Below are 23,811 nucleotides of genomic sequence, written 5' to 3'. Positions count from 1 at the left end.
GGCAACACCCACCCGGGGGAGGCCGCCCACCACGCTGCGCTTTTCCTTCTGGGAGTTGTAGTTCTTAACCCTGTGGTTCTATGGCCCACGCCTGTCACTATGGACTACAGCTCCCAGTAGGCATCTGTCCTCCCTGGCGCCAATTTTAAAAAAATGGAATTTAGGGGTCCGATCACCCTGTGAGGTTCCATAGGACCCCCCTTTTTCGCCCACGCTTGCAGCTATGACACTAAGGGATTCCTCCCAGTAGTTCACAGGTCAGGTTCCTATTGCTCATTGTGGCTACCCTTATGCTCCCACTTCATCGACGGGCAAACTGAGGGGGTCACCGGCAAGACAGACACACGCACGCCGCCCCCCGGCTAGGGGTGAGGGAGGGCGCTCAGGCCCGGATGGCATCCGATGGGAGCAGCCCGAGGGGCAAGCTGCACTCCAGGCTGAGATGCGCCCGACACCAGCCCAGCCGGCGCCATTGCCCAAACCGGAAGTAAGCCCCCTGGAACTACAACTTTCAGCAGCCCCGCGCGGGCGCCCCAAAACCGGAAGTGCGCCGCCCGGAACTACAACTCCCAGCAGCCCGCGCGGCGCGCCCGGGTCGACGCCGGGGGAGCGGTCGCCATTGTCCGCGGCCGAGGTGAGGCGGCCTCGGGGGCGGCTTCGGGGGCAGCCCCGGGGGTCGGGAGCGCCGGTGGAAGAGGCGGCGCCTCCTTCGGGGTCTGGGGGGCGCCAGACGGGGTCCCGCCCCGCCCCGCCCGGCCCCGGGGCCCGCGGACCCTGCGCCCCGGCCGGTGGCCGCGCTCGCCCCTGGACGCCCCGGCCCCGGCCCGCGCCCGCCTTTGTCCCCGGCCGCGCGGGGCGAGCGGCGGGACAGAAGCCGCGCCCCCGGTTGTCGCTGCCGGCGGCGGCGGCGGACCAGGTGCGGGCGCTCGCGGTGGGGATCCGGGCGGGAGGCGGCCGGTCGCTGCGGGGGGCGGGGCTGGCGGGCGGGGCGGCTCCGGGGCTTTTCTTCTCGGACCCTGAGCCCCGGGGGTTGGGGGGCGGGCGGGTGGAGAGGCCCCTGCGCCCCGGGAGGCGGCGATGGGTCCACAGTCCATGGAAGCGTGGCGGCGGGTGAGGGTGAAAAGCCAGGATCAGAGCTGGGCGTGGGGGGCGCTGGGGCTGCAGCGGGTTCTTTTTTTTTATTGTGTTTTTTTTTTTTTTTTAATTTGCAGAAAAGCAGCGGTTTTGATGTAGTTTGGGGGCTTGTTGGTGCATTCAGAAAGCTGTGCAGTTGTCACTGTTCTTTGTGTGTGTTTATATGTCTGAGGGCACGTGTGTTACACATGCTCTGGAGGCCTGGGGCAGGGGTGAGGTCCGGCCGCCGCCCCCAGCGGACCAAGCCGGCTGGGGGTAGGGCCCCAGGAGGTTGGTTGCTTGGTGTGTATATGTGTATATATATGTGTGTGTGTTATATAATTTATGCACATAAGGTACAAGGGCATGTACCTTGGTTGCGGGCACATCCTCAGTGGGGGGTGTCCAGGAAGCAGCTGATGGATGTTTCTAACTCCATCCTCTCTCCCTTCCTCTCTGTAAAATATCAATAATATATATATATATTTTATAATATATTTTATTGATTTTTTACAGAGAGGAAAGGAGAGAGATAGAGAGCTAGAAACGTCGATGAGAGAGAAGCATCAACCAGTTGCCTCTTGCACACCCCCCACCGGGGGTGTGCCCGCAACCAATGTACATGCCCTTGACCGGAATCGAACCTGGGACCTTTCAGTCCGCAGACCGACGCTCCACCACTGAGCCAAACGGCCTCGGCAATAAAATATATATATTTAAAAGAACCCATAAAGATTAAGAAAAATATCATCAGTGATGAGAGAGAATCACCGATGAGCTGCCTCCTGCTCACCCCACATGGGGATCGAACCCACACCTCAGGCATATGTCCTGATTGGGAATCAAACCTTGCCCTCCTGACTCACAGGTGGATGCTCAATCCTGATCCTCTTTGCAGAACACTCTCATCACCCCTGCACCCGAGAGGCAGCCCCCAGGCCCAGCCCTCCCTGAGCCCGGGAGCCTCAGGGGTGAGGTTCCTCAGGATCTCTTGGTAGTTCTTGTCGAGTCCACCAGAACGGGGCTGGCTGCCTCTGGCGGTTCCTCCCTCTCAGCTTGTTCAAATCCCCTTTTCTCTCCAGAGATCCTCACTTTTCTTTAAAGATACGTGTGATTGTTAAAGTGTCTTATTTCTTCACTTTAGAGAGAGAGTAAAGGGGGAGAGAGACGTCGATTTGTTTCTCCACTTGCGGGTTCATTGGCTGATTGCTGTATGTGCCCTGAGGAGGAATCAGACCCACAGCCTGGGCGCTCCAACCCCTGAGCTACCGGCCGGGCAGGCCTGTGTGTTCGGATGTAAACTCTTTCCTTCCTGCTCCTGGGACTCTCTCTTATATATTTATTGATTGCAGAGGGGGAGGGGGAGGGAGAGAGACAGACAGAAACATCAGTGATGAGAGAGAATCACTAGTTGGTTGTTGATCGGCTGCCTCCTGCTCTCCCCACCCGGGGATCGAGCCCTGACAGGAATCGAACCCGGGACCCCTCGGTCTGCAGGCTGATGCCCTGTCCACTGAGCCCCCGGGACCTCCCTGGCTGAGCTCTCTGACTGCCGGTCTCTCTGTGTCACAGGTGGCGCTGCCCTCGCCTCCAGCTGCACCGACTCCGGCCCACGCCTGGTCTGTCCACCGGGGATGGCGGCCACCAGCCCCCGGGCCTCCTGGGGTGAGTCCCGCCCGTGGCCTTCCTGGGAGGGGCTCCTGTGGCCAGCGGCTTGGGGTTCAGGGGGGTCTGTCCTGGTGCAGAATTAGAACTGAGGGGGATTTTTATTTATTTTAAACACAAATGACTTTGTTTTTTAAAAATATAATTTTTTTTTTAAATTGATTTCAGAGAGGAAGAGAGAGAGAGAGAAATGTCAAGGATGGGAGAGAATCATGGACCGGCTGCCTCCCGCACGCCCCCCACTGGGGATGGAGCCCCCAGCCCAGGCCTGTGCCCTGACGGAACCGGAACTGGACTCTGCCTCCTGGTTCCTCCTGAGCCTCCCGGCGGGCGGAGGGCGTTGGGACGGGTCATGGGGGGAGCTCAGCGCGGCGCTCTGGGGTGTCGAGCTGCCCCCTGAGCTGTCTGCCTGGCCCCGGGCCTCCTGGTCCTGGTGGGTGTCCTCGGCGTCCCTTCCCGCCTGTGTGTGAACATCGCTGCCTGCACTCCGCGCCGGCCGCGCCTCAGCCCCATCACACCCAGCGCATCGAAGGAGCGTCTCTGCTTCTCGTGTTTCTAACGCGGTGACGTGGGGCGTGAGGTCAGACAGACCGCGCTCTGCTGCTGGGCTGTGTCCTCACAGGCTCCGGGCTCGGGCTGGGCTGTGCCCGCCAGGGGGCGCTCTGCACGCGTGTCCCAGGATCGGTCACGCGCCCTCCTTTCTGCTGGTCTCCGTGCAGGTGTCCTCGCCGCCCGGCCCTGGGGGATGGCCGCTGCTCACCCCTGGGCCTGCCACGCCGTGTCCTCCGCCAGCAGGGACCCCGAGGAGCCAGGTGGGCGGGCGGGGCCGGCGCGGGGGCGGGGGCGGGGGGGGCGGGCGGTGATGGTGGTGGTGGCTGGGGGGTGTGTGTGTGTGGGGGCCTCCAGGGCTGAGCAGACGCTGCTTCTCAGAGCAGGGGCTCAGCAGGGCGGACGGTGGGGGGGGCTCCCCCTGCAGCGGGAGGACAGGGCCGGCGGGCCGCTGAGCACCCCAGGGGGCGGGGGTGGGGTGGAGTGGGTGAGCGCCGGGCCACTGCGGCAGGGAGAGCCTCGATGCCTGTGCTTCCCTCCAGCTCCGTGTCCTCTGGACCCGGCCCGGCGCGTGGAGGAGGCCCCCGGGGCGGGGAGCCGGCCGCCGGCCCCGGAGCAGGTGAGATGGGCTCCCACCCCGAAGGTCTCGGTCCCCCCCTCCCCCGTCCCGTCCCTCCCTCCGTGTGCTGGTTCCGTGTGCCAGTCCACACCTGTCCCTGCTGCGCTCAGGACGGGCTCAGCTCCACTCCCTGAGTCTCTTCCCCCCCACCCCCAGCCGGCTCCCCCTGAACCCCCCCCAGCCCACTCCCCTGAGCCTGCCCCCCAGCCCGCTCCCCCTGAACCCTCTGCCCCCTGAGCCCACTGTGCTGGGGGTTTGGTGGGTGAGGGGTAGCCCCCTGGTTGGCAGGCCCCCTCCCCCCGTCTCCCCACCCCCCGTATTCCTCTGGGTTCAGCTGGTGTCTCCTGGGCTGTGCTTGCTGAGGGAGGGAGGGAGGACAGACCAGTGGAGCCCTGTCCTGAGGCTCCCGGAGTGCTTTCCTCGCCCTGAGGCCTGGTCACCTGCTGGGGCTGGGAACAGAAGCTGAGGCGCTCCTGTGGGCAGCCCCGGGGGAGCCCGGCCTGTCGGTGCCTTGAGGGTCCGGGTGCAGAGAGGGGAGGGGGGCAGAGAGGGGAGGGGTGCAGAGAGGGGAGGGGGCCTGGGAGGGGAGGGGTGCAGAGAGGGTCGGGGCGCAGAGAGGGGAGGGGCGCAGAGAGGGGAGGGGGCCTGGGAGAGTGGACTTGCTGAGCCAGAGGACCATCGAGAGCTTGGCTGGTGTGCAGGGTCGGGCTCGGGTGGCACCCATGGTGGGGGCAGAGGAACCAGCCTCCCAGCACCAGTGCCGCAGGCCAGGCCGGGCCCCTCCTGGGAGCAGGAGGGCCGGGGAGGGGGTCTGGCAGGGTGGGAGAGGGGCCGTGGGAAGCAGCCGGCATTGCAGGTCAGTCCGGCCGGGCCCTGGCCCAGGACCTGAGGGAGGAGGGCGAGAACGGACTGTGCTGAGGGCCTCAGGCTCCTGAGCGGAGGGGGCGATGTGCCCAGGCCCCCCCCCCAGCCCCTCCCCAGCCGCAGCCACTTAGAAAAAGTTTGCACCGGCAGGTGGCTCTGGTTGAGCATCCACCTACGAACCAGGAGGCCAGGGTTCGATTCCCCGTCAGTCAGGGCACAGGCCCAGGTTATGAGCTCCATCCCCAGTGGGGGGCGTGCAGGGGGCAGCCCATCCATGATTCCCTCTCATCAGTGGGGTTTCTCTCTTCCTTCCTCTCTGAAATCAATAAAAATATATTTAAAAGAAAAGGAAAAAGTTTGTTATAACAGCTTCATTCCCATACACAAAGTCCAACCCTTACAGTGCAGGCTGCAGAGGTTCACAGGGCTGAGAACCATCACTAGAGCCAGTTGTGGAGCCTTTTCACCTCCCACAGGCCACCCCCATCCCGGCCACCCCCGAGCGCCCGGGCACTGGCCGGTCCCGGACTCGGGACGTCGGGAGTCACACGCGTGCCCTCTGGTCCTCGGCCGGTGTTTAGCAGCGTCAGCATTTTCTCTCCGTGATTCCGGCCTTTTACACGTCCTGCCTCGTCTCCTGGGTCCTGTTCCCAGCACAGCATGTGCATGCTCACTGCTGACCTGACAGCAGCGGGAAGGAGCTTCAATGCTGGGCTTAGGTCCCCTGTTTCTAAACTAAAAAGACAGATGAGCCAGCAGATGTGCACTAGCAGGAACTTCCGGGTTTCCACGGTGACGGCGCCCGAGGCTGTGGCGCTGGGTGGTGTCTGCTCAGGGCTGGGGGCCAGGTGTTGGCTGCTGCTGTGGGGCCGTAGTCGGGAGCTGCGACCGTGCAGTGCAGCCGCCGGGCCAGGTGTGAGGGGACAAAGGCCTGAGGAGCCTGCGGGACCCGCCGCACTGCGGCCTGTGGCTCCTGAGAACTGGAGGCTGGTGCCCAGAAAGAAAAGGAGTCAGTACTCCCCCACCCCCACCCTCAGGGCCTCTGGGCCCCTCCACAGCCTTCACCTGGGAAGCAGCCCGGGCCGCCCCCCGCCCCCCTCCTTCCTCCTCCCTCCTCCCTCCTCCCTCCTCCCTCCTCCCTCCTCTCTCCTTCCTTCCTGACAGTCTGGCCGGAGCCCACAGGAGTCTGTGGGCGGGGAGGTTCCCGCCAGCGGGTGCTCCAGGCCATGACTGAGCATCAGGGAGAGTAAGGACCCCCCAGCCGCCCCCCCAAAACCTGCATGGCCGATGCCCCTCCAATACCCTCCCTGCGCTCCGCACCCTCCGGTCTCCCCAGGACCTTGCCCTGAGGTAGAAATAAACAGTGGAACCCGGGGCTTCCAGAGGCCGACGGGGCCCCAGGGCCCAGGACGCACAGTCAGAGCTCAGGCAGGACAGGAGTGCCCCGCCCCGAGTCCCCTGGGCGCGGCCCGGTGGTGAGCCGTGCGGCTGGTATGCTGGAGGCTCCTATAGCCTGGATGCTGGTGAGCACGTGTGTGGGTCACGTGAGCAGGAGTGTGGGCCAGACCCCGTGGCATGTCTGCCTTCCCCCTGGCAGGTGCTGGAGGGGTCACCATGGCCGGGCCTGCTCTGTCCCCCGGTGCCAGGGGGTGAGCCTGGGGGTCTGGTCCCCACTCCGCCTCCCGGTGTGCACCTGGGCCTGCCTCCCTGAGGCTCCCTGACACGGGCCCGTTCGCCCCCGTCCATGGCCCTTCCAGTTTGATATCACCTTCGGTTCCAGGTGTGCTTTAAGAATAATCGGACAAATCCCGCAGTTAGTGGACAACAAGTACCAGAACATGGTCCTCGTCTGCCAAGATGACCTTGCTCATCCCGGGCCACGCTGCCCAGCCCCCTCACACCGCGTGGCCTGCTCCTTCGGGCTCACGTGCAGGTGATGAGGTTTATTTAAACACACATTGTTACTGATTTCAGAGAGGAAGGGAGAGAAACATCAACAATGAGAGAGGCATGGACCAGCTGCCTCCTGCACGCCCCACACTGGGCACCGAGCCTGCAACCTGGGCCTGTGCCCCGACCAGAGGGTCGAACCCGGGGCCCTTCGGTCTGCAGGCCGACGCTCTCCACTGAGCCACACCGGCCAGGGCTGCGCACAGCCTTTCTGCAGCCCTGCCCTCCGTCAGCACTCGGCCCAGCGTTTGCGCGGTGGAGGCCAGGGTGCGTCCGCCCGGCCCGGCCGCCGTGTGGCACGCACGTGTCATCGAGGGCTCTGCTCGTGGGGACGTTCTCCCTGTGACTCGAGCTGGTCCGGGGAGAGCCAGGACGGTCCCGGGGAGCTGCGAGTGCATCGGGTGCCCCTGTGATGGCCGCTGGCGGGGGCCTCTCCTGTCCTCCTGGCCTCGGCTGCTCCGCGCCGGCCCCTCGGGCTCCGCGGGTGTTTCACACGCTCCGCCTGCTGTCCGCCTCCGGCTGTTCTCAGCAGCTGGTGTGAGCGGCCTGTCTGGGGGCCTGGCGGTGGTGCTGTTTTTGTATTTAAAAAATATATATATTTTATTGATTTTTACAGAAGGTAGAGGGATAGAGAATTAGAAACATCGATGAGAGAAAACGTCGATCAGCTGCCTCCTGCACACCCCCCACCGGAGATGTGCCCGCAACCAGGGTACATGCCCTTGCCGGAATCGAACCGGGACCCTTCAGTCCACAGGCCGACGCTCTATCCACTGAGCCACACCGGATTCAGCTGTTTTTGTGTTTCTTAAATCCCCTCCTGCCCTTTGCGTTATGTCCTCCGCGTGGGGGGGGGTCTCCGTTAGCCGTGTCTCGTCCTCTTGCTGGGGCGGGGGCGCCATCGCGTGCTCACAGTGCTGCCTCTGCCGCCCCCTATCCTGTGCGGCCTCCCCGTCACCCTGTCCTCTCTCCCCGGAGCCCGGGGCTCAGACGGCGCTGCCTGGGCTCTGCCCTCGCCGCCAGGGTCAGTCCGGGCTCCTCTGCAGGGTCACGTTCACCTTTCAGAGTCGGTTCTGGCTCCCGAGGGCCCCTCCCCTCCCTCCCTGCCTCTCTCTCTGACAGGTCTCAGGCCCAGCTCCCCAGGATGGAGGCTGGGGGGGACCAGGGGAGACGGGAGGACCAGGCCGGTTCTGTGCCCGCCTCCCTGGACACAGCGGCTGTCAGGCCCCGAGCCTCTTCTCCCCTGGGGCTGAGAGGCCTCTGCCCTCCATGCTGCCCCCCTCCAGGCCGAGGCCAGGGCTGCTGGGGGGATAGGGTTTGGCGGGTGGGGGAGCAGTGGGGGGGAAAGGGGAGGCGGCTGGCTGTGCCCTGAACACACCTGTGGGCACCTTCACCCACCTGTGTGCTCTGCTCCCTCCCTCCCGCCTCCCAGCCCCGCCCCGCGCCTCCGGCCGCCCTGCCTCGGCCCCGCCTGCTCCTCCCCGAGCGTGGACGGCCACTGCCACGGCCATGGGCTGGGATGCTTCTTTCACTGTTTTGTTTTATTTTGCTTTTATTTGTATTTTATTAATTTTCCACAGAGAGGAAGGGAGAGGGATAGAGACTTAAAAACATCGATGAGAGAGAGACATCGATCAGCTGCCTCCTGCACCCCAACCCCACCCCACTGGGGATGTGCCCACAAACAAGATACATGCCCTTGACCGGAGTCGAACCCGGGACCCTTCAGTCCGCAGGCCTACGCTCTATCCACTGAGCCACACCGGTTTCGGCTCACATTTTTTAAAAACAAAAGACCTTTAAAAAAAAAAATATATATATATATATAGATAGATAGATAGATAGATAGGTAGGTAGATATAGATTGTTTACAGAGAGGAAGAGATAGGGACAGAGAGTTAGAAACATCGATGAGAGAGAACCATCGATTAGCTGCCTCCTGCACACCCCCCACTGGGAATGTGCCCGCAACCAAGGTACATGGCCTTGCCGGAATCGAACCCGGGACCCTTCAGTCCACAGGCCGATGCTCTATCTACTGAGCCAAACTGGTTTTGGCAAGACCTTTTCTTAACATAGGAGGTCTCTAAACAACTGGGGACCTGAAGGGAGCCGTCCGGGGCCCAGCCGTCCGGGGTTCAGCCGTCCGGGGCTCAGCCGTCCGGGGGTTCAGCCGTCCGGGGCCCAGCCGTCCGGGGTTCAGCCGTCCGGGGTTCAGCCATCCGGGGCTCAGCCGTCCGGGGCTCAGCCGTCCGGGGCTCAGCCGTCCGGGGGTTCAGCCGTCCGGGGCTCAGCCTCCTGTAAACCAGGGTGTTGGCAGCACATCTCAGCCACCTGGTCACCTGGGAGAGGCCTTCACACGGCAACCTCTCACCCACAGCACCCTCCCTGCTCAGTCCTCCCGTCCTCCCACTACCCAGTACCATCCCTGCTCAGTCCTCCGGTTCTCCCACCCACAGTCCCCATCCCTGCTCAGTCCTCCCACCACCCAGTACCGTCCGTGTTCAGCCCCCGCTCTGTGGAAGCACCTGGGCCACGGTCCTGTGACTGCCCCGCGTGGCCGGGAGGTGTGGTTGCTGAGTCCCATCCCTGTGCCCGCCCTGCACTGGTGGCTGGGCCGGAGCTGGAGTGGGTTCGGGCTTCGTGTTTTTGCAAGAGTGCTTCCTAGCGGCGCTGGGTGCTCCTGGGGAGAGCGGGTGTCCATGGGCTCAGGGTGCCCGGCTGCCCCCCTCAGGGGCGGATGGGGGCTGGGGGGTGCCCGTGGGCTCGGGGTGCCTGGCTGCCCCCTCAGGGGCGGATGGGGGCGGTGGGGGTGTCTGTTGGCTCAGGGTGCCTGGCTGCCCCCCTCAGGGGCGGATGGGGGTGGTGGTGGGGTGTCTGTGGGCTCAGGGTGCCTGGCTGCCCCCCTCATGGGGGGGTGGGGGGGTGTCTGTGAGCTCAGGGTGTCTGGCTGCCCCCCTCAGGGGCTGATGGGGGGTGGGGGGGTGTCTGTGAGCTCAGGGTGTCTGGCTGCCCCCCCTCAGGGGCGGATGGGGGCGGTGGGGTGTGTGTGTCTGTGAGCTCAGGGTGCTTGGCTGCCCCCCTCAGGGGCGGATGGGGGTTGGGGGGTGTCTGTGGGCTCAGGGTGCCTGGCTGCCCCCTCAGGCTCCCCCTGGCGGCGGCTCCTCTAAGGACCGGACGGACCCTTTCACTGTAAAGGTCCCCCGGATCCAGTGCCTCCTCCTGTTCCTGCCCCAGTGTGCTTCCCGGGTCTGCGTTTCCAATGTCCTCGGGGTTTGTCAGGACTGTTCCCGTGGCTGAGTCCTGCCGCCCCCCCCCTCCCCCCCGGTCCGCAGGAAAGAGGGTCTGTGCTGCAGGACGGTGTGCATGTCGGACCACAACCAGCTCCCACCTCCCGGGGCTCCCGGCTCCCGGCTCCCAGGCCCACCTCCCACCTCCCGACTCCCGGCTCCCAGGCCCAGCTCCCACCTCCCACCTCCCAGGCCCACCTCCCGGCTCCCGGCTCCCGGCTCCCAGGCCCACCTCCCACCTCCCGACTCCCGGCTCCCAGGCCCGGCTCCCGGCTCCCGGCTCCCAGGCCCAGCTCCCACTTCCCACCTCCCACCTCCCAGGCCCAGCTCCCACTTCCCACCTCCCACCTCCCAGGCCCAGCTCCCATCTCCCACCTCCCACTTCCCACCTCCCACCTCCCAGGCCCAGCTCCCATCTCCCACCTCCCGGCTCCCACCTCCCAGGCCCAGCTCCCGGCTCCCGGCTCCCAGGTCCAGCCCCCATCTCCCATCTCCCATCTCCCACCTCCCGGCTCCCAGGCCTTCCTCCACCCTGTCCCCTCCTGAGTGCCTGCGTCTCCGGAGAAGGCGCTGCCCGGGGCATCGGCCGCGCTCTCTGTCCCGAGGACGGGCCGGGTCTCCGGAGACGGCCGTGTGCTGTGGTCGGTTGGCCCAGGGAGCGGTCCCCTGAGTCCCGGGCGACCGGCCCTCCATGAAGGCTGTGCCTCCATGAGGTCATTGAAAACGCAGGTGCTCGCCGAAACAGATTTGGCTCAGTGGATAGAGCGTCTGTCTGTGGACTGGGGGGTCCCGGGTTCGATTCCGGCCAAGGGCATGTACATTGGTGGTGGGCTCATCCCTGGTGGGGGTGTGCAGGAGTCAGCTGGTCGATGTTTCTCTCTCGTCAACGTTTCTAGCTTTCTATCCCTCTCCCTTCCTCTCTGTGGAAAATCAATAAAATATATTTTTAAAAAGAAAAAAGAAAATGCAGGTGCTTCTCCACATCTGGCTCCTCTGGCTGTCCGCCCCTCCGTCCTCAGAAAGCCCTGAGGGGCCCAGGCAGAGGGGTGCAGGCAGAGGGGTGCAGGCTGAGGGGCCCAGGCTGAGGGGCCCAGGCTGAGGGGCCCAGGCCGAGGGGGCCCAGGCTGAGGGGCCCAGGCTGAGGGGCCCAGGCCGAGGGGGCCCGGGCTAAGGGGGCCCAGGCTGAGGGGGTGCAGGCTGAGGGGCCTGGGCTAAGGGGGCCCGGGCTGAGGGGCCCAGGCTGAGGGGGCCCAGGCTGAGGGGCCCCGGGCTAAGGGGCCCAGGCTGAGGGGCCCAGGCCGAGGGGGCCCAGGCTGAGGGGCCCAGGCTGAGGGGCCCAGGCCGAGGGGGCCCGGGCTGAGGGGGCCCGGGCTAAGGGGGCCCAGGCTGAGGGGGCCCAGGCTGAGGGGCCTGGGCTAAGGGGGCCCGGGCTGAGGGGCCCAGGCCGAGGGGCCCAGGCTGAGGCGGCGCAGGCCGAGGGGCCCGGGCTGAAGGGCTGTGCTCTTTCAGGAACCGCTGACCTTCCGGGACGTGGCCGTGGACTTCTCCCCGGAGGAGTGGGGGCGGCTGGGCCCTGCGCAGCGGACGCTGTACCGGGAGGTGATGCTGGAGACCTTCGGGCACCTGCTCTCCGTGGGTGAGGCCGGGCTGCCCCGTGGCCAGCCTTTCCATTCCCAGACAGGCTGCTCCGGGCTCCGGGCTCCCTGCTCCGGGCGCACAGCCTCAGGCCTGGCTCGGGGGCCGAGCACCGACCCATGAACCAGGAGGTCACGAGGTCACGGTTTGATTCCTGGTCTGGGGCTCGATCCCCAGTGGGGGGCGTGCAGGAGGCAGCCAGTGGATGTTTCTCTCGCTCTGTCACTCCCTTAAAAACCAATAAGAACATTGAAAAGGTGATCTGGAGCCGAGGTTCCGGGTGAATTCCCTGTGCTTCTCCAGCAGGAAGGGGGGAGTCGGGAGGAAGGGGTGGGGCTCCCCAGGTGATGGACGGTCCCTGCCTCTCCCCTGCAGGGGCTCAGGTCGCCAAGCCCGCGGTCATCTCGCTGCTGGAGGAGGGCGCGGAGCCCTGGCGGGCGGAGCCGCCCCGAGTGCGGAGTCCGAGTCCAGGTGAGAGCAGGCGCGCGGGAGGGTCCTTGTCCGTCCAAGGATCAGTCCTCAGACCCGCAGGCCCCTTGCGGGCGCGTGGCCCCGGCCGCTGAGGAGTCCGAGCAGACGCGCCTCCTCACAGGCTGCACGCCCCTTCCCACCTGCCGCCCCCGCAGCCTCCCTCCTTCCCGGCTGTGCCTGTCGCTCCGGCCGCCTCTCGTTCTCTCACCTGCTCTTCGTCCTTAGTTTGCTCTCTGCCACACCTGTAGCCTCAGCCTCAGCCGTGGCTTTAAAAGGCCAAATGAGGAAATATAGGTCTTTAAGGGAGGTAACATGTTCACCTGGTGAACACACTCACAGCTGTGTGAACACGTAAGCTGATTGACACTCTTCTCCCGCACGTTATTCTTACCCCAGACACACACACACACACACACACACACACACACACACACCAAGAGGCATCACACACAGGCACATGCACAGGTAACCTGTATTTTTTAATATGTGGGCGTTTTTTTTAGTTGACTTCAGAGAAGAAGGGAGAGGAAGAGAGAGAAACATCCATGATGAGAGAATCCTGCATCAGCTGCCTCCTATACAACCCTTCCTGGGGATCGAGCCCACAACCGACGCTCTTTCCACTGAGCCAAACCAGCTAGGGCTCAAGTACACACTTTTGATAGTCCTTTCTCAGTGGAATTACAAATCACACACTTAATTCTTTCAGCAACAAGTTATGAACTATGTGAAGTGTCATACACTAGGGGAAGCTTGCCTGGGGGCCCAGGGTATTTATTGGGAGTTGGTCACACAGGCGCACACATGACTGGCTGTAGCAACCATGGAAACTCCAGACTCTGGAAGGAAAGAAGGTGCTCACCAAAAACAATATTGTTTGCACAAACCATGTAGAGAAATTGGTACCCATGCTTCAAAGCCTCAAGCATGTAAAACTCTCATAAGTTAGAGCATTCTGAGACCTCACTTTCTAGGAGCTGGCTGAATCCCAGTCCCGAAGTAGGCCTTCTTGGGAACGTGCAGTTTGAGCAACTCATGGGGGTAGTTGTCTCTTTCCTGCACACCCTCATCTAGTCTTTCCTTCTTTTCATGGAAAAATGCTGAATGTATTTTTATTAGTACTCAGCACACTTTATATTGTGGTCAGCTGCTTCTGTTCACTCTTTACTATTTTCCCTTTTCCTGTTAGGATGCTCCTCTTGAGTTGTGAGTCTATTTGAAAACTAGTTCACGCTTGCCCTCTCAATAATATGGACGAAAAACCCACCTTTTACACTCTGTTCGTAAACATTCTTTCTCATGACTTTTTTTTCTGTTTACTTCAGAAATGGTGAGAAATCCTGAAAGTAGAGCGCTGGTCCCGAGGCGTCGCATTTTTGAGGAAGAACAGTCCCATCGCATGAAGTTGGAACGATACGTGTGGGATGATCCTTGGTTCTCCAGGTTAGAAATTTTGGGATGTGACGACCAATTGCAGATATACCGTGTGAACCAGAGTACAGCTATGAGGCAGATGGTCTTCATGCAGAAGCAAGTGCTGTCTCACAGCGGCTCTGAACTCTGGGAACTTGGAGCAGAGTGTGGCCAGAGCTCAAACTTCATTCCCTCTCAGAAAGTTTGTCAGCTGGAACATTTCTATAAGCCTGGTACACATGGTGAAAGTTGGAGGTGCAAGTCAGCCATCATGTATGCAGATAAGATTACCTGTGAAAGTAACGATTATGACACAGCCTTCTACCAGTGCATGCAACCTGTTCATCCTGCAAGGATGCAGGCTGGAGATGCTCTTTTCAGACGTTCTGATGCTGTTAAATCTTCCAGTCACATCCTGCATTTTGGTGATCATAAGGGAATGCACACGGGAGGAAAGCTCTATGAGTATAAGGAATGCCATCAAATCTTTAACCAGAGCCCATCGTGTATTGACTATCCAAGACCTCTTATCGGAGAAAACCAGTATGGTTACAAAGAATATGAGAATATCTTTTACTTCTCGTCCTTTATGGAGCATCAAAATATTGGCGCTGTAGAGAAAGCGTATAAATACAATGAATGGGAGAAAGTCTTTGGGTACGACTCATTCCTCACTCAGCATACAAGCACTTACACTGCGGAGAAACCCTATGAGTACAATGGATGTGGGACCTCTTTCATCTGGAGCTCTTACCTTATCCAACATAAAAAAACTCATACGGGCGGAGAGAAACCCTATGGATGCGATAAATGTGGAAAAGTTTTTAGGAACCGTTCAGCCCTGACTAAACATGAACGGACTCACACTGGAATAAAACCCTATGAATGTAATAAATGCGGGAAAGCCTTCAGCTGGAACTCCCATCTTATTGTGCACACGAGGATCCACACGGGGGAGAAGCCTTATGTGTGTAATGAGTGTGGGAAGTCTTTCAACTGGAACTCCCATCTGATTGGCCATCAGAGGACTCATACCGGAGAAAAACCTTTTGAATGCACCGAGTGTGGGAAGTCTTTCAGCTGGAGCTCCCATCTGATTGCCCATATGAGGATGCATACTGGAGAGAAGCCCTTCAAATGTGACGAATGTGAAAAAGCTTTTCGGGATTACTCGGCTCTCAGTAAACATGAAAGAACTCATTCCGGAGCAAAACCATATAAGTGTACTGAATGTGGAAAGTCCTTCAGCTGGAGTTCCCACCTTATCGCCCACCAGCGAACTCACACGGGAGAGAAGCCCTATAACTGTCAGGAGTGCGGCAAAGCCTTCAGAGAACGCTCGGCCCTCACTAAACATGAAATAATTCATTCTGGAATTAAGCCCTACGAATGTAATAAGTGTGGAAAATCCTGTAGCCAAATGGCTCACCTTGTTAGACATCAAAGGACTCACACTGGAGAAAAGCCCTATGAGTGCAATAAATGTGGGAAATCCTTCAGCCAGAGCTGTCACCTTGTTGCCCATCGGAGAATTCACACGGGGGAGAAGCCCTATAAGTGTAATCAGTGTGAAAGGTCCTTTAACTGCAGCTCTCACCTGATCGCGCACCGGCGAACTCACACCGGAGAGAAACCATACAGGTGTAACGAGTGTGGGAAGGCATTCAACGAGAGTTCTTCCCTCATTGTGCATCTGAGAAACCATACTGGAGAAAAACCCTACAAATGTAACCACTGCGAGAAGGCTTTCTGCAAGAACTCTTCCCTCATCATCCACCAGAGAATGCACAGCGGAGAGAAGCGCTTTATCTGCACTGACTGTGGCAAGTCCTACAGTGGCCACTCGGCCCTGCTGCAGCACCAGAGGAGCCACGGTGCAGAGAAAGTGTGAACTGAACTGACGAGAGGTTTCCTTTCCTGGTACATCTGGTACTTTGAAAAACGCCCTATAAATATAATCGGGAGGGGTTGTTTTTTAGTGAGAGTTCAGGGAGGCTCTTCCCCTTACTAAATAGAAACATGTAGAAGAAACGTAGGAATGAAAATGATAGAGGAAAGCGTAGCAGGTAGGTAGCCCTGATTTAAAGTCAGGATAATTACAGTGAAGAAAGCAAGCCACAGTCCACCAGGATCTTGCTGGAGGAATGTGAATGTAAGGAATGAGACCCTTTTAGTAAGCGATCTCAAGGATTTGTGGATCAGAGTGCATTGATGGAGAAAAGCCTGGTACGAGGAAGTGCTTCGCTGGAAATACTCTGTTTTGCATCAAGCTGGAGTATTGGAGGGGAAGCTTTATAATAACGTTCTGTGCATAATTATGGAAATACAGATTTTGCTATTAGGGGGAGGGTCTGGGTGCCCTTCCAGGAACAGAATATGGAATATTGAGTTTGAATTTAAGGGGGAAAAAGTGTTGAATTGGATATTTACTGTTAGTTGAGATTAACCGTAGAAAAATTAGGAAATGAGATTACTAATGGTAGAAAAGTTATTTTCTAGAAGTGTGAGGCTGGTGTTGTTGGGACATAAAAGTGACATTTAGTATCACCGTGTGTCCATGTCCATGGTTTACTCAATGCTGGACGTTTGGAGTTTGTGTTAGGCAATCACTGTAAGGTATAATTATAGACACTGCGTCAGAGTACATACCCTGAAGGAATACCAAGGACAGAGTTGTATATACGTGTCTACTATAACATCTAACATTGTGTTTGGACAAAGGACTGGAAAGACCCATGGATAAATTAACCCACTTAATTTTTAAAAATCTTAAAGTTTTATGAACACATGCAGCACTCACCACGTGCTGACCTTTGTTTTAAATGCTTTTCGGTTATTAAGGTGTTCAATTCCCTTAGTTCTATGAGATGGGTGCTATTACTATCTCAGTTTTACAAATGGAGAAACTGAGGCAGGGATGTTGAGAAACCGACCTGAGGACCCAGCTAGTCCAGAGTGGCCCTGGGATTGTTTGGTTCAGAGTCCATGTTTTTAACCTCAGTTATGCCGACTCTCTCCAGCGACCACCCCTCTCGTGGTTTTGTTATTGATCAGTGTTTCTATGGTAGATATTTGCTAATAAAAATCAAGCAATTCCAAAGTGATGAGAACTGAAGTGACCTGGCTCTCTGTCCTGGAGGGTTCCTGGTAACACAAGGGCGGAGCCCCCTTCGGAGTGTGACCTCTGGGTCAGACGTTCAAACTCACTGCATTTCCTGGAACCCGGGTCCCTCAGCCTCTCACCACCCACAGCCCTGAGGCTGAGGCAGAGCAGCTGCCGGAGGACCTGCTGGAGGCGCAGACAAGTCAGAGACCAGCGTGTCCCTCCCTGCAGAGGGCGCGGCGCTCCGCACGGTCTCCCTGGAATTCTGGTTTATGTCTCCTCATCTTCTCCAGACGGAGGGATTGCCCTACGGCTGGATTCATGCGGGGAGGCAGCTCACCACACAGAGCAGGGAAGGCGAGCCGAATAGGGTGCTTTGGGTGCCTTCTCTCCAGATGGCAAGTTGTTCCTGTGTCTCCCCAGAGAGTGCCCGTAGGGCTGTCCTAAGGGGCCAGCACGCCTTCCTGGAGAGGCCCCGGGGTGTTGGTTGGAAACCCCAGGCAGACGGTCCATCTGGGTGCTGACCCCCAGGGAGAACTGTCCTGGGGGCGGAAGATGGTCCCTGCCCGAGTCCGCTCACGAGCTCCCACAGGTGGTGCCCCCTGACTCCCCACCTCTCAGGGCTCGCTGCCTCCTGCCCACCCAGCAAGGGCTGCAGGAGGGAGTTCGGGCAACTGGATGGATTTGCCAGGACGGGCAGGCACAGGTGTGGCAAGACACCACAGTCAGACCGGGGTCGGGGCGGAGTGGTGTCACTGTTGACTGCTATCCACAGCTCGAAGCTGGCAACGAAACCACCAGTTGTTTCCACATCTTGAGGGTGTTTTATTTTATTTTATTTTATTATTATTTTCAAATATATTGATTTCAAAGAGGAAGGGAGAGGGAAAGAGATAGAAACATCAATGATGAGAGAGAATCATTGATTGGCTGCCTCCTGCATGTCCCCCAATGAGGACCAAGCCCACAATCCAGGCATGTACCCTCAACCAAAATCGAACCTAGGACCCTTCAGTCCACAGGCTGACGCACTATCCACTGAGCAACACCAGCCAGGGCTTATTTTTATTTTTATTTTTAATGTTATAGACTGGATGGCTTAAACAACTGGAATTTATTTCCTCACAGTCTTTTTTTTATTTTTATAAATAATATATTTTTACTGATTTCAAAGAAGGGAGAGGGAGAGAGATAGGAACATCAATGAGACAGAATCATTGATCAGCTGCCTCCTGCATGTTGGTCCGAGCCCACATCCCAGGCATGTGCCCTTGACTGGAATCGAACCTGGGACCCTTCAGTCTGAAGGCCGACAATCTATCCACTGAGCCACACTGGCTAGGGCTACTGTATTTTATTTTTTAAATATATTTCTGCTTTAACCAGTTTGGCTCAGTGGCTAGAGCATTGGCCTGTAGACTGGAGGGTCCCAGGTTAGATTTCTGTCAAGGGCATGTACCTTAGTTGCGGGCACATCCCCGATGGGGGGTGTGCAGAAGGCAGCTGAGTGACGTTTCTAACTCTATTTCTCTCCCTTTCTCTCTGTAAAAAACAACAACAACAACAAAAAACATATTAAAATATACTTCTATTGGTTTCAGGTGGGCCCAGGTCTGTGTTGTGCAGCCAAGGGCGGGGTGTGGGGTGTGGGGTATGGGGTGTGGGGTGGGCCCAGGAGGGAGAACCTGGGGAAGGTTGGGGAGACGGAGGAGGGGCCGGGCAGGCCTGGGACCAAAAGCAGATGGAAGAGGAATCCCAGGAGGCCGGGACAGGACCTCACTCTGCTGCCTCCGTGATCAGTCCCTTCCTCATTCCTGCCCCACAATCCCTCTCCTCTCAGCCTCCCATTGGCTGGCATGGTTCTGTGGGGGGACTCCACGTGGCAACCTGGGCTGACCTCACACTGGCGGCTCCAAGGCACAAAGAACCCAGGTGCTGGGCAGGAGGCTGTGCTTCAGGGCAGACGCTGGGCTCCAGCGGAACCGCTCCCTTCACCCGCAGGGTAACAGGCCAGCGACACCGGCGTGATGGACGCGCCTCTGAGCTCCTTCACCTTCCTGGTTTTGTTTCTGTTGGGATGGCCGTTGTGTGAATGCTTGCCTTATCCAGGTGAGTTCAGACCTGGTTGGAAAAACGACAGGCTTTTTAAAAAATGTCTATACATAGCCCTAAACTGGTTTGACTCAGTGGATAGAGCATCAGCCTGTGGACTGAAGGTCCCCAAGTTTGATTCCGATCAAGGGCATGTGCCTTGGTTGTGGGCACAACCCCAGGAGGAGATGCGTAAGAGGCAGCTGGTTGATGTTTCTAACTCTCTATAACTCTCCCTTCCTGGCTGTAAAAAATCAATAAAAATATATGTTTTTTAAAAACTATATATATATAAAAGCCTAAGAGACCGAACAACCCATCTACCGGTTGCTTTGATGTGCACTGATCACCAGGGGGCAGATGCTCAATGCAGGAGCTGCCCTGGGGTAGTCTGCGTTCCCACAGCCAACCTTCCATGGCAGGCCAGCCTCCTGTGGTCCCTCCCCTAAGCCACCCAGCTTCTCCTGATCAGTCCCTATTGCCGGCCAGGCCGAGGGACCCCACCTGTGCAAGAATGTGTGCACTGGGCCACTAGTATGTATATATATATATATTTTTTTATTGACTTCAGAGAGGAAGAGGGAGAGAGAGACCCCCCTTCTGGGGATGTGCCTGAGACCAAGGCACACGCCCTTGAGCGGAATTGAACCTGGGACCCTTCAGTCCCCAGGCTGACACTCTATCCACTGAGCCACACCGGTCAGGACGTGTTTATTGTTTTCTGTTTCCAGGCAGTAGGAGGCATGACTCCGCTGAGCCCGTGAAGGACGCCTCTGCGCATTCGCTGGCCGGCAGCCCCTCCGCCCAGGAGGCAGGTGGGTGGCGTGGCCCCAGGCTGCTCTGCAATGTCCTTCCGCACAACACGAGCCCCCTGGGCCCAACAGGGCAGCCCCCAGAGGTCAAGCCAGGCCCCTCTCCTTGGGTGTGGGCGACGTGGATGGCAGGGGCCTCTGCCCTGGAATCACAGCCTGGCCAGCCTGGCCCAGGGACCCACTTCCCTACCGAGGAAGGGAGGCAGGTGGGAGGGCAGCCCACAGGGACGTGGGAACTCAATTGTCCATACAGGTCGTGCAGTCTCGCCTCATTTATTTTATTTACTATATTACTTTATTTTTTATTTTTATCTATTTTGTTATTTTATTTTATAAATAGGTTTTTTTATTGTAATAAAAATACAATTTGCTGCCGAAACCGGTTTGGCTCGGTGGATAGAGCGTCGGCCTGCAGACTGAAAGGTCCCAGGTTCCGGTCAAGGGCATGTACCTGGGTTGCGGGCATATCCCCGGTAGGTGGTGTGCAGGAGGCAGCTGATAGATGTTTCTCTCTCATCGATGTTTCTAGCTCTCTATCCCTCTTTCTCCCTTCATCTCTGTAAAAAATCAATAAAATATATTTTTAAAAAGGCTAATATGCAAATTGTATTTTTAAAAAATGTTTTATTGACTTTTTTTACAGAGAGGAAGAGAGAGGGATAGAGAGCTAGAAACATCGATGAGAGAGAAGCATCGATCAGCTGCCTCCTGCACACCTCCTACCGGGGATGTGCCCGCAACCCAGGTACATGCCCTTGACCGGAATCAAACCTGGGACCTCTCAGTCTGCAGGCAGACGCTCTATTCACTGAGCCAAACCGGTTTCGGCCATATATTAGCCTTTTATTCTACAGGATATACATTGAGTGACCAGGTTATTATGTGGTCAGAGAGCGTCATAATCTGGAAACTCAGTGTATATTTCTATTGATTTCAGAGAAGGGAGAAGGACAGAGAAACATCAATAATGAGAGAATCATGGATCAGCTGCCTCCTGCACACCCCACACTGGGGATTGAGCCACAACCCAAGGCTGTGCCCTGATTGGGAATCGAACTATGGCCTCCTGGTTCATAGGTCAACGTTCAACCACTAAGCCAAGCTGGCCGGGCTAAAATGCTATTTTTTTAATGGTATTTCCAATCATATCTCCCATTCCTCTTTGTAACAATAGTATAACTGACTAATATACACTGAGTGGCCAGATTGATGATCTCTGAATGCATAATAATCTGGCCACTCAGAGTGTGTGTGTGTGTGTGTATACACATTTAGAGACCTGGTGCATGAATTTGTGCATGGGTGTGGTCCAGCCAGCCTGGCCAGCGGGGAGGGGACGTGGGCAGCTGGCCGGCCTGCCTGCTGGTCGAACTCCTGGTCGAGGGGACCATTTGCCTATTAGTCTTTTATTCTATAGGATACACACGGAGTAGCCAGATTATTAGGCGTTCAGAGGTCATCATCATCATCTGGCCACTCAGTGCGTAACTGACAGGCCCAGCGACAGAGGAATTGGATGAGAACGTCATTTCTCTCCCTTTCAGCGTCGAGTCCAGGGAGACGCGCTCTCGTGTCCGTGGTCACCATCGCGTGTACGGCCTTGAGCCTGGCCTTGGTCTGCGGGGTCGCTGTTTCCTACGTGATCTAGTAAGTCCTTTGCCAGTAGCATGGCCTGAAGTCAGACACACATCGCCTGGGTTACTATTTGGTGGTGGTGGTGGTGGTGATGATGGCGATTCTTATCATCACGAAGTTATAACCTTTATATGTTTCAAGCCCAGTGTTTTCAGCCCTGACTGGTGTGGCTCAGTCGCTAGAGCATCGGCCTGCGGACTGAAGGGTCCTGGGTTCGATTCCGGTCAAGGGCATGTACCTTGGTTGCGGACACATCCCCAGTAGGGTGGGCGCAGGAGACAGCTGATCGATGTCTCTCTCTCTCTCATCGGATGTTTCTAACTCTTTATCCCTCTCCCTTCCTCTCTGTAAAAAATCAGTAAAAATATTTTAAAATATATATATATATATATTAAAAATAATAATAAGAGCTGAAATCGGTTTGGCTCAGTGGATAGAGTGTCGGCTTGGGGACTGAAGGGTTCCAGGTTCGATTCCGGTCAAGGGCATGTACCTTGGTTACGGGCACATCCCCAATACGGGGTGTGCAAGAGGCAGCTGATCGATGTTTCTCTCTCATCGATGTTTCTAACTTTCTATCCCTCTCTCTCTCCCTTCCTCTCTGTAAAAATAAATAAAATATCAAAAATAATAATAATAAGCAGCAGCAGCAGTGCAGCCCACATGGCTCAGTGGTTGAGCTTTGACCTATGAACCAGGAGGTCACAGTTCAATTCCTGCTCAGGGCACATGCCCAGGTGGCAGGCTCCGTCCCCCATGTGGGACGTGCAGGCGGCAGCCGATCCATGATTCTCTCTCATCACTGCTGTTTCTCTCTCTTCCCCTCTCCCTTCCTCTCTGACATCAATTAAAAAAAATGTAACGTGAAAATCAATAAGGACATTTGGGGGGTGGGGAACACAACTAGCCCAAGTTTATTAGCATCCCCCCAAAAAGACGGGGGGGCATGCTGTGAACCCCGTGTTCCTGAGCTCTCCCGTGTCGCCCTCCAGCCGCCTGGGCCGGGACGAGGAGCGGGAGCAGCTGGCGGCGCTCTATGACGACATCAAGATGCCGCTGTCCGAGGACGAGGAGGAGGCCGTGGGGGCCCGGGGCCTGGGCAGGTCTGGCTACCTGCTCTTCGGGAGCCAGAAGGAGCTGGCCTCCTTCATCAATTCAGGTAGGAACCTCTCTCCCCCCACTCCCTGGTCCTCCGGGCAGATAAAAAGGCACAGGAGAGCTGAGCTGGCCGTGGCGGCTTGGTTCTCTTTTCTTTGTTCTTTTTCTTTTATTTTTAAAATATATTTTATTGCCGAAACCGGTTTGGCTCAATGGATAGAGTGTGGGCTTGGGGACTGAAGGGTCCCAGGTTCAATTCCGGTCAAGGGCATGTACCTTGGTTGCGGGCACATCCCCAGTAGGGGGTGTGCAGGAGGCAGCTGGTCGATGATTCTCTCTCATCGACGTTTCTAGCTCTCTATCTCTCTCCCTTCCTCTCTGTAAAAAATTAATAAAATGTATTTTTTTAAAAAATAAATAATAATTTAAATTTTTTTTTTTTTAAATTTTCACCCTCATCAAGTCACACGCCTCATGTCCTCAAACCCCACCATGCACACCTTCATTTTTCCATCCTTTTCCCATCGGCCCTTTCCCTCCCTCTCTGTTCCTTCCGGTATTTGTACCTTAAGGACACTGTGCCTCCGTTTTAGCCATCCGGTCCAAACGAAGACAGCGCCTCGACGGAGGAGAAGGGGAGAGCGAGCCGACGCAGTAAAGGAAGCTCCGCACGGGACGCTGGGCCCCTGGCCGACGCGGGGACCCCGAGGACGCCAGCGAGAGAGCCGCAGGCCTGTGCGGGGGACACCCGGCGGTGGGACGGCAGCCTGTGGACCTGCGAACCCTCAGGGAAGGAAGCCGGAAGTCTGTGACACAAAATAAACCCATAACCTAGTCCTCCTTGCCTCTCAGGTCTCGTGGTGCACGGGTAATTATCGTGTCATCGGCAAGAGGAAAGTCCAGCTTTGTACGTAGGAACGAGAAGTTGTATCTTCTTTCCTTGCTCCTGACCAGAAATACAAGTCCATGCTGGGGAACACCCCCATTTCCCTAACCCAGTCCGTGGTCGGCAAACTCATTAGTCAGCAGAGCCTACTATCAACAGGACAAAGATTGAAATTTCTTGTGAGAGCCAAATTTTTATTTTAATTTTTTTTAAAATGTATTTTATTGATTTTTTTTACAGAGAGGAAGGGGAGAGGGATAGAGAGCTAGAAACATGGATGAGAAAGAAACATCAACCAGCTGCCTCCTGCCAGGGATGTGCCCACAACCAATGTATATGCCCTTCACCAGAATCGAACTTGGGACCTTTCAGTCCTCAGGCTGATGCTCTATCCACTGACCCACACTGGTTCTGGCGAGAGCCAAATTTTTAAAAAATATATTTCTTTATTGATTTCAGAGAGGAAGTGAGAAGTGAGAAGGAGAGAGAGAGAGAGAGAAACATCCATGATATGAGAGAACCACCGATCAGCTGCCTCCCCCATGCCCCGACGGGATGGAGCCCACAACCCCAGCATGCACCCTTGGCTGGAATCGAACCTGGGATCCTTCAGTCTG

At 57.4% G+C, this 23,811-nt stretch overlaps 2 protein-coding genes across 4 annotated transcripts; both read left to right on the top strand.

Moving 5' to 3' along the window:
* Positions 1–99: 99 nt before the first annotated feature.
* On the top strand, positions 100–16,673 carry ZNF606 (zinc finger protein 606; the record flags this gene model as incomplete). The annotated part of the gene is made up of 8 exons (XM_084861359.1): positions 100–116; positions 489–634; positions 2,686–2,778; positions 3,498–3,590; positions 3,870–3,946; positions 11,560–11,686; positions 12,061–12,156; positions 13,482–16,673. The coding sequence occupies 8 exons, from the start codon at positions 100–102 to the stop codon at positions 15,458–15,460; spliced, it is 2,628 nt and encodes an 875-aa protein (XP_084717485.1). The 3' UTR covers positions 15,461–16,673.
* LOC311633660 (uncharacterized protein C19orf18) lies at positions 13,489–23,326 on the top strand. 3 transcript variants are annotated; one of them, XM_084906637.1, is made up of 6 exons: positions 13,489–13,599; positions 18,674–18,781; positions 19,495–19,578; positions 21,120–21,222; positions 22,203–22,369; positions 22,902–23,326. In XM_084906637.1, the coding sequence occupies exons 2-6, from the start codon at positions 18,700–18,702 to the stop codon at positions 22,964–22,966; spliced, it is 501 nt and encodes a 166-aa protein (XP_084762763.1). In that variant the 5' UTR covers positions 13,489–13,599; positions 18,674–18,699; the 3' UTR covers positions 22,967–23,326. The 3 variants fall into 3 exon arrangements, with proteins under 3 accessions (XP_084762763.1, XP_084762765.1, XP_084762764.1); XM_084906638.1 differs by lacking the exon at positions 13,489–13,599 and adding an exon at positions 16,782–17,378; XM_084906639.1 differs by lacking the exon at positions 19,495–19,578.
* The last annotated feature ends 485 nt before the right edge of the window (positions 23,327–23,811 follow it).

The sequence above is a fragment of the Pipistrellus hanaki genome (assembly GCF_964339955.1).
Source record: "Pipistrellus hanaki genome assembly, chromosome: 15".
Classification (NCBI taxonomy): domain Eukaryota; kingdom Metazoa; phylum Chordata; class Mammalia; order Chiroptera; family Vespertilionidae; genus Pipistrellus; species Pipistrellus hanaki.
Note: the sequence above shows the minus strand (reverse complement) of the source record. Positions and strands in the feature narration are given on the sequence as shown.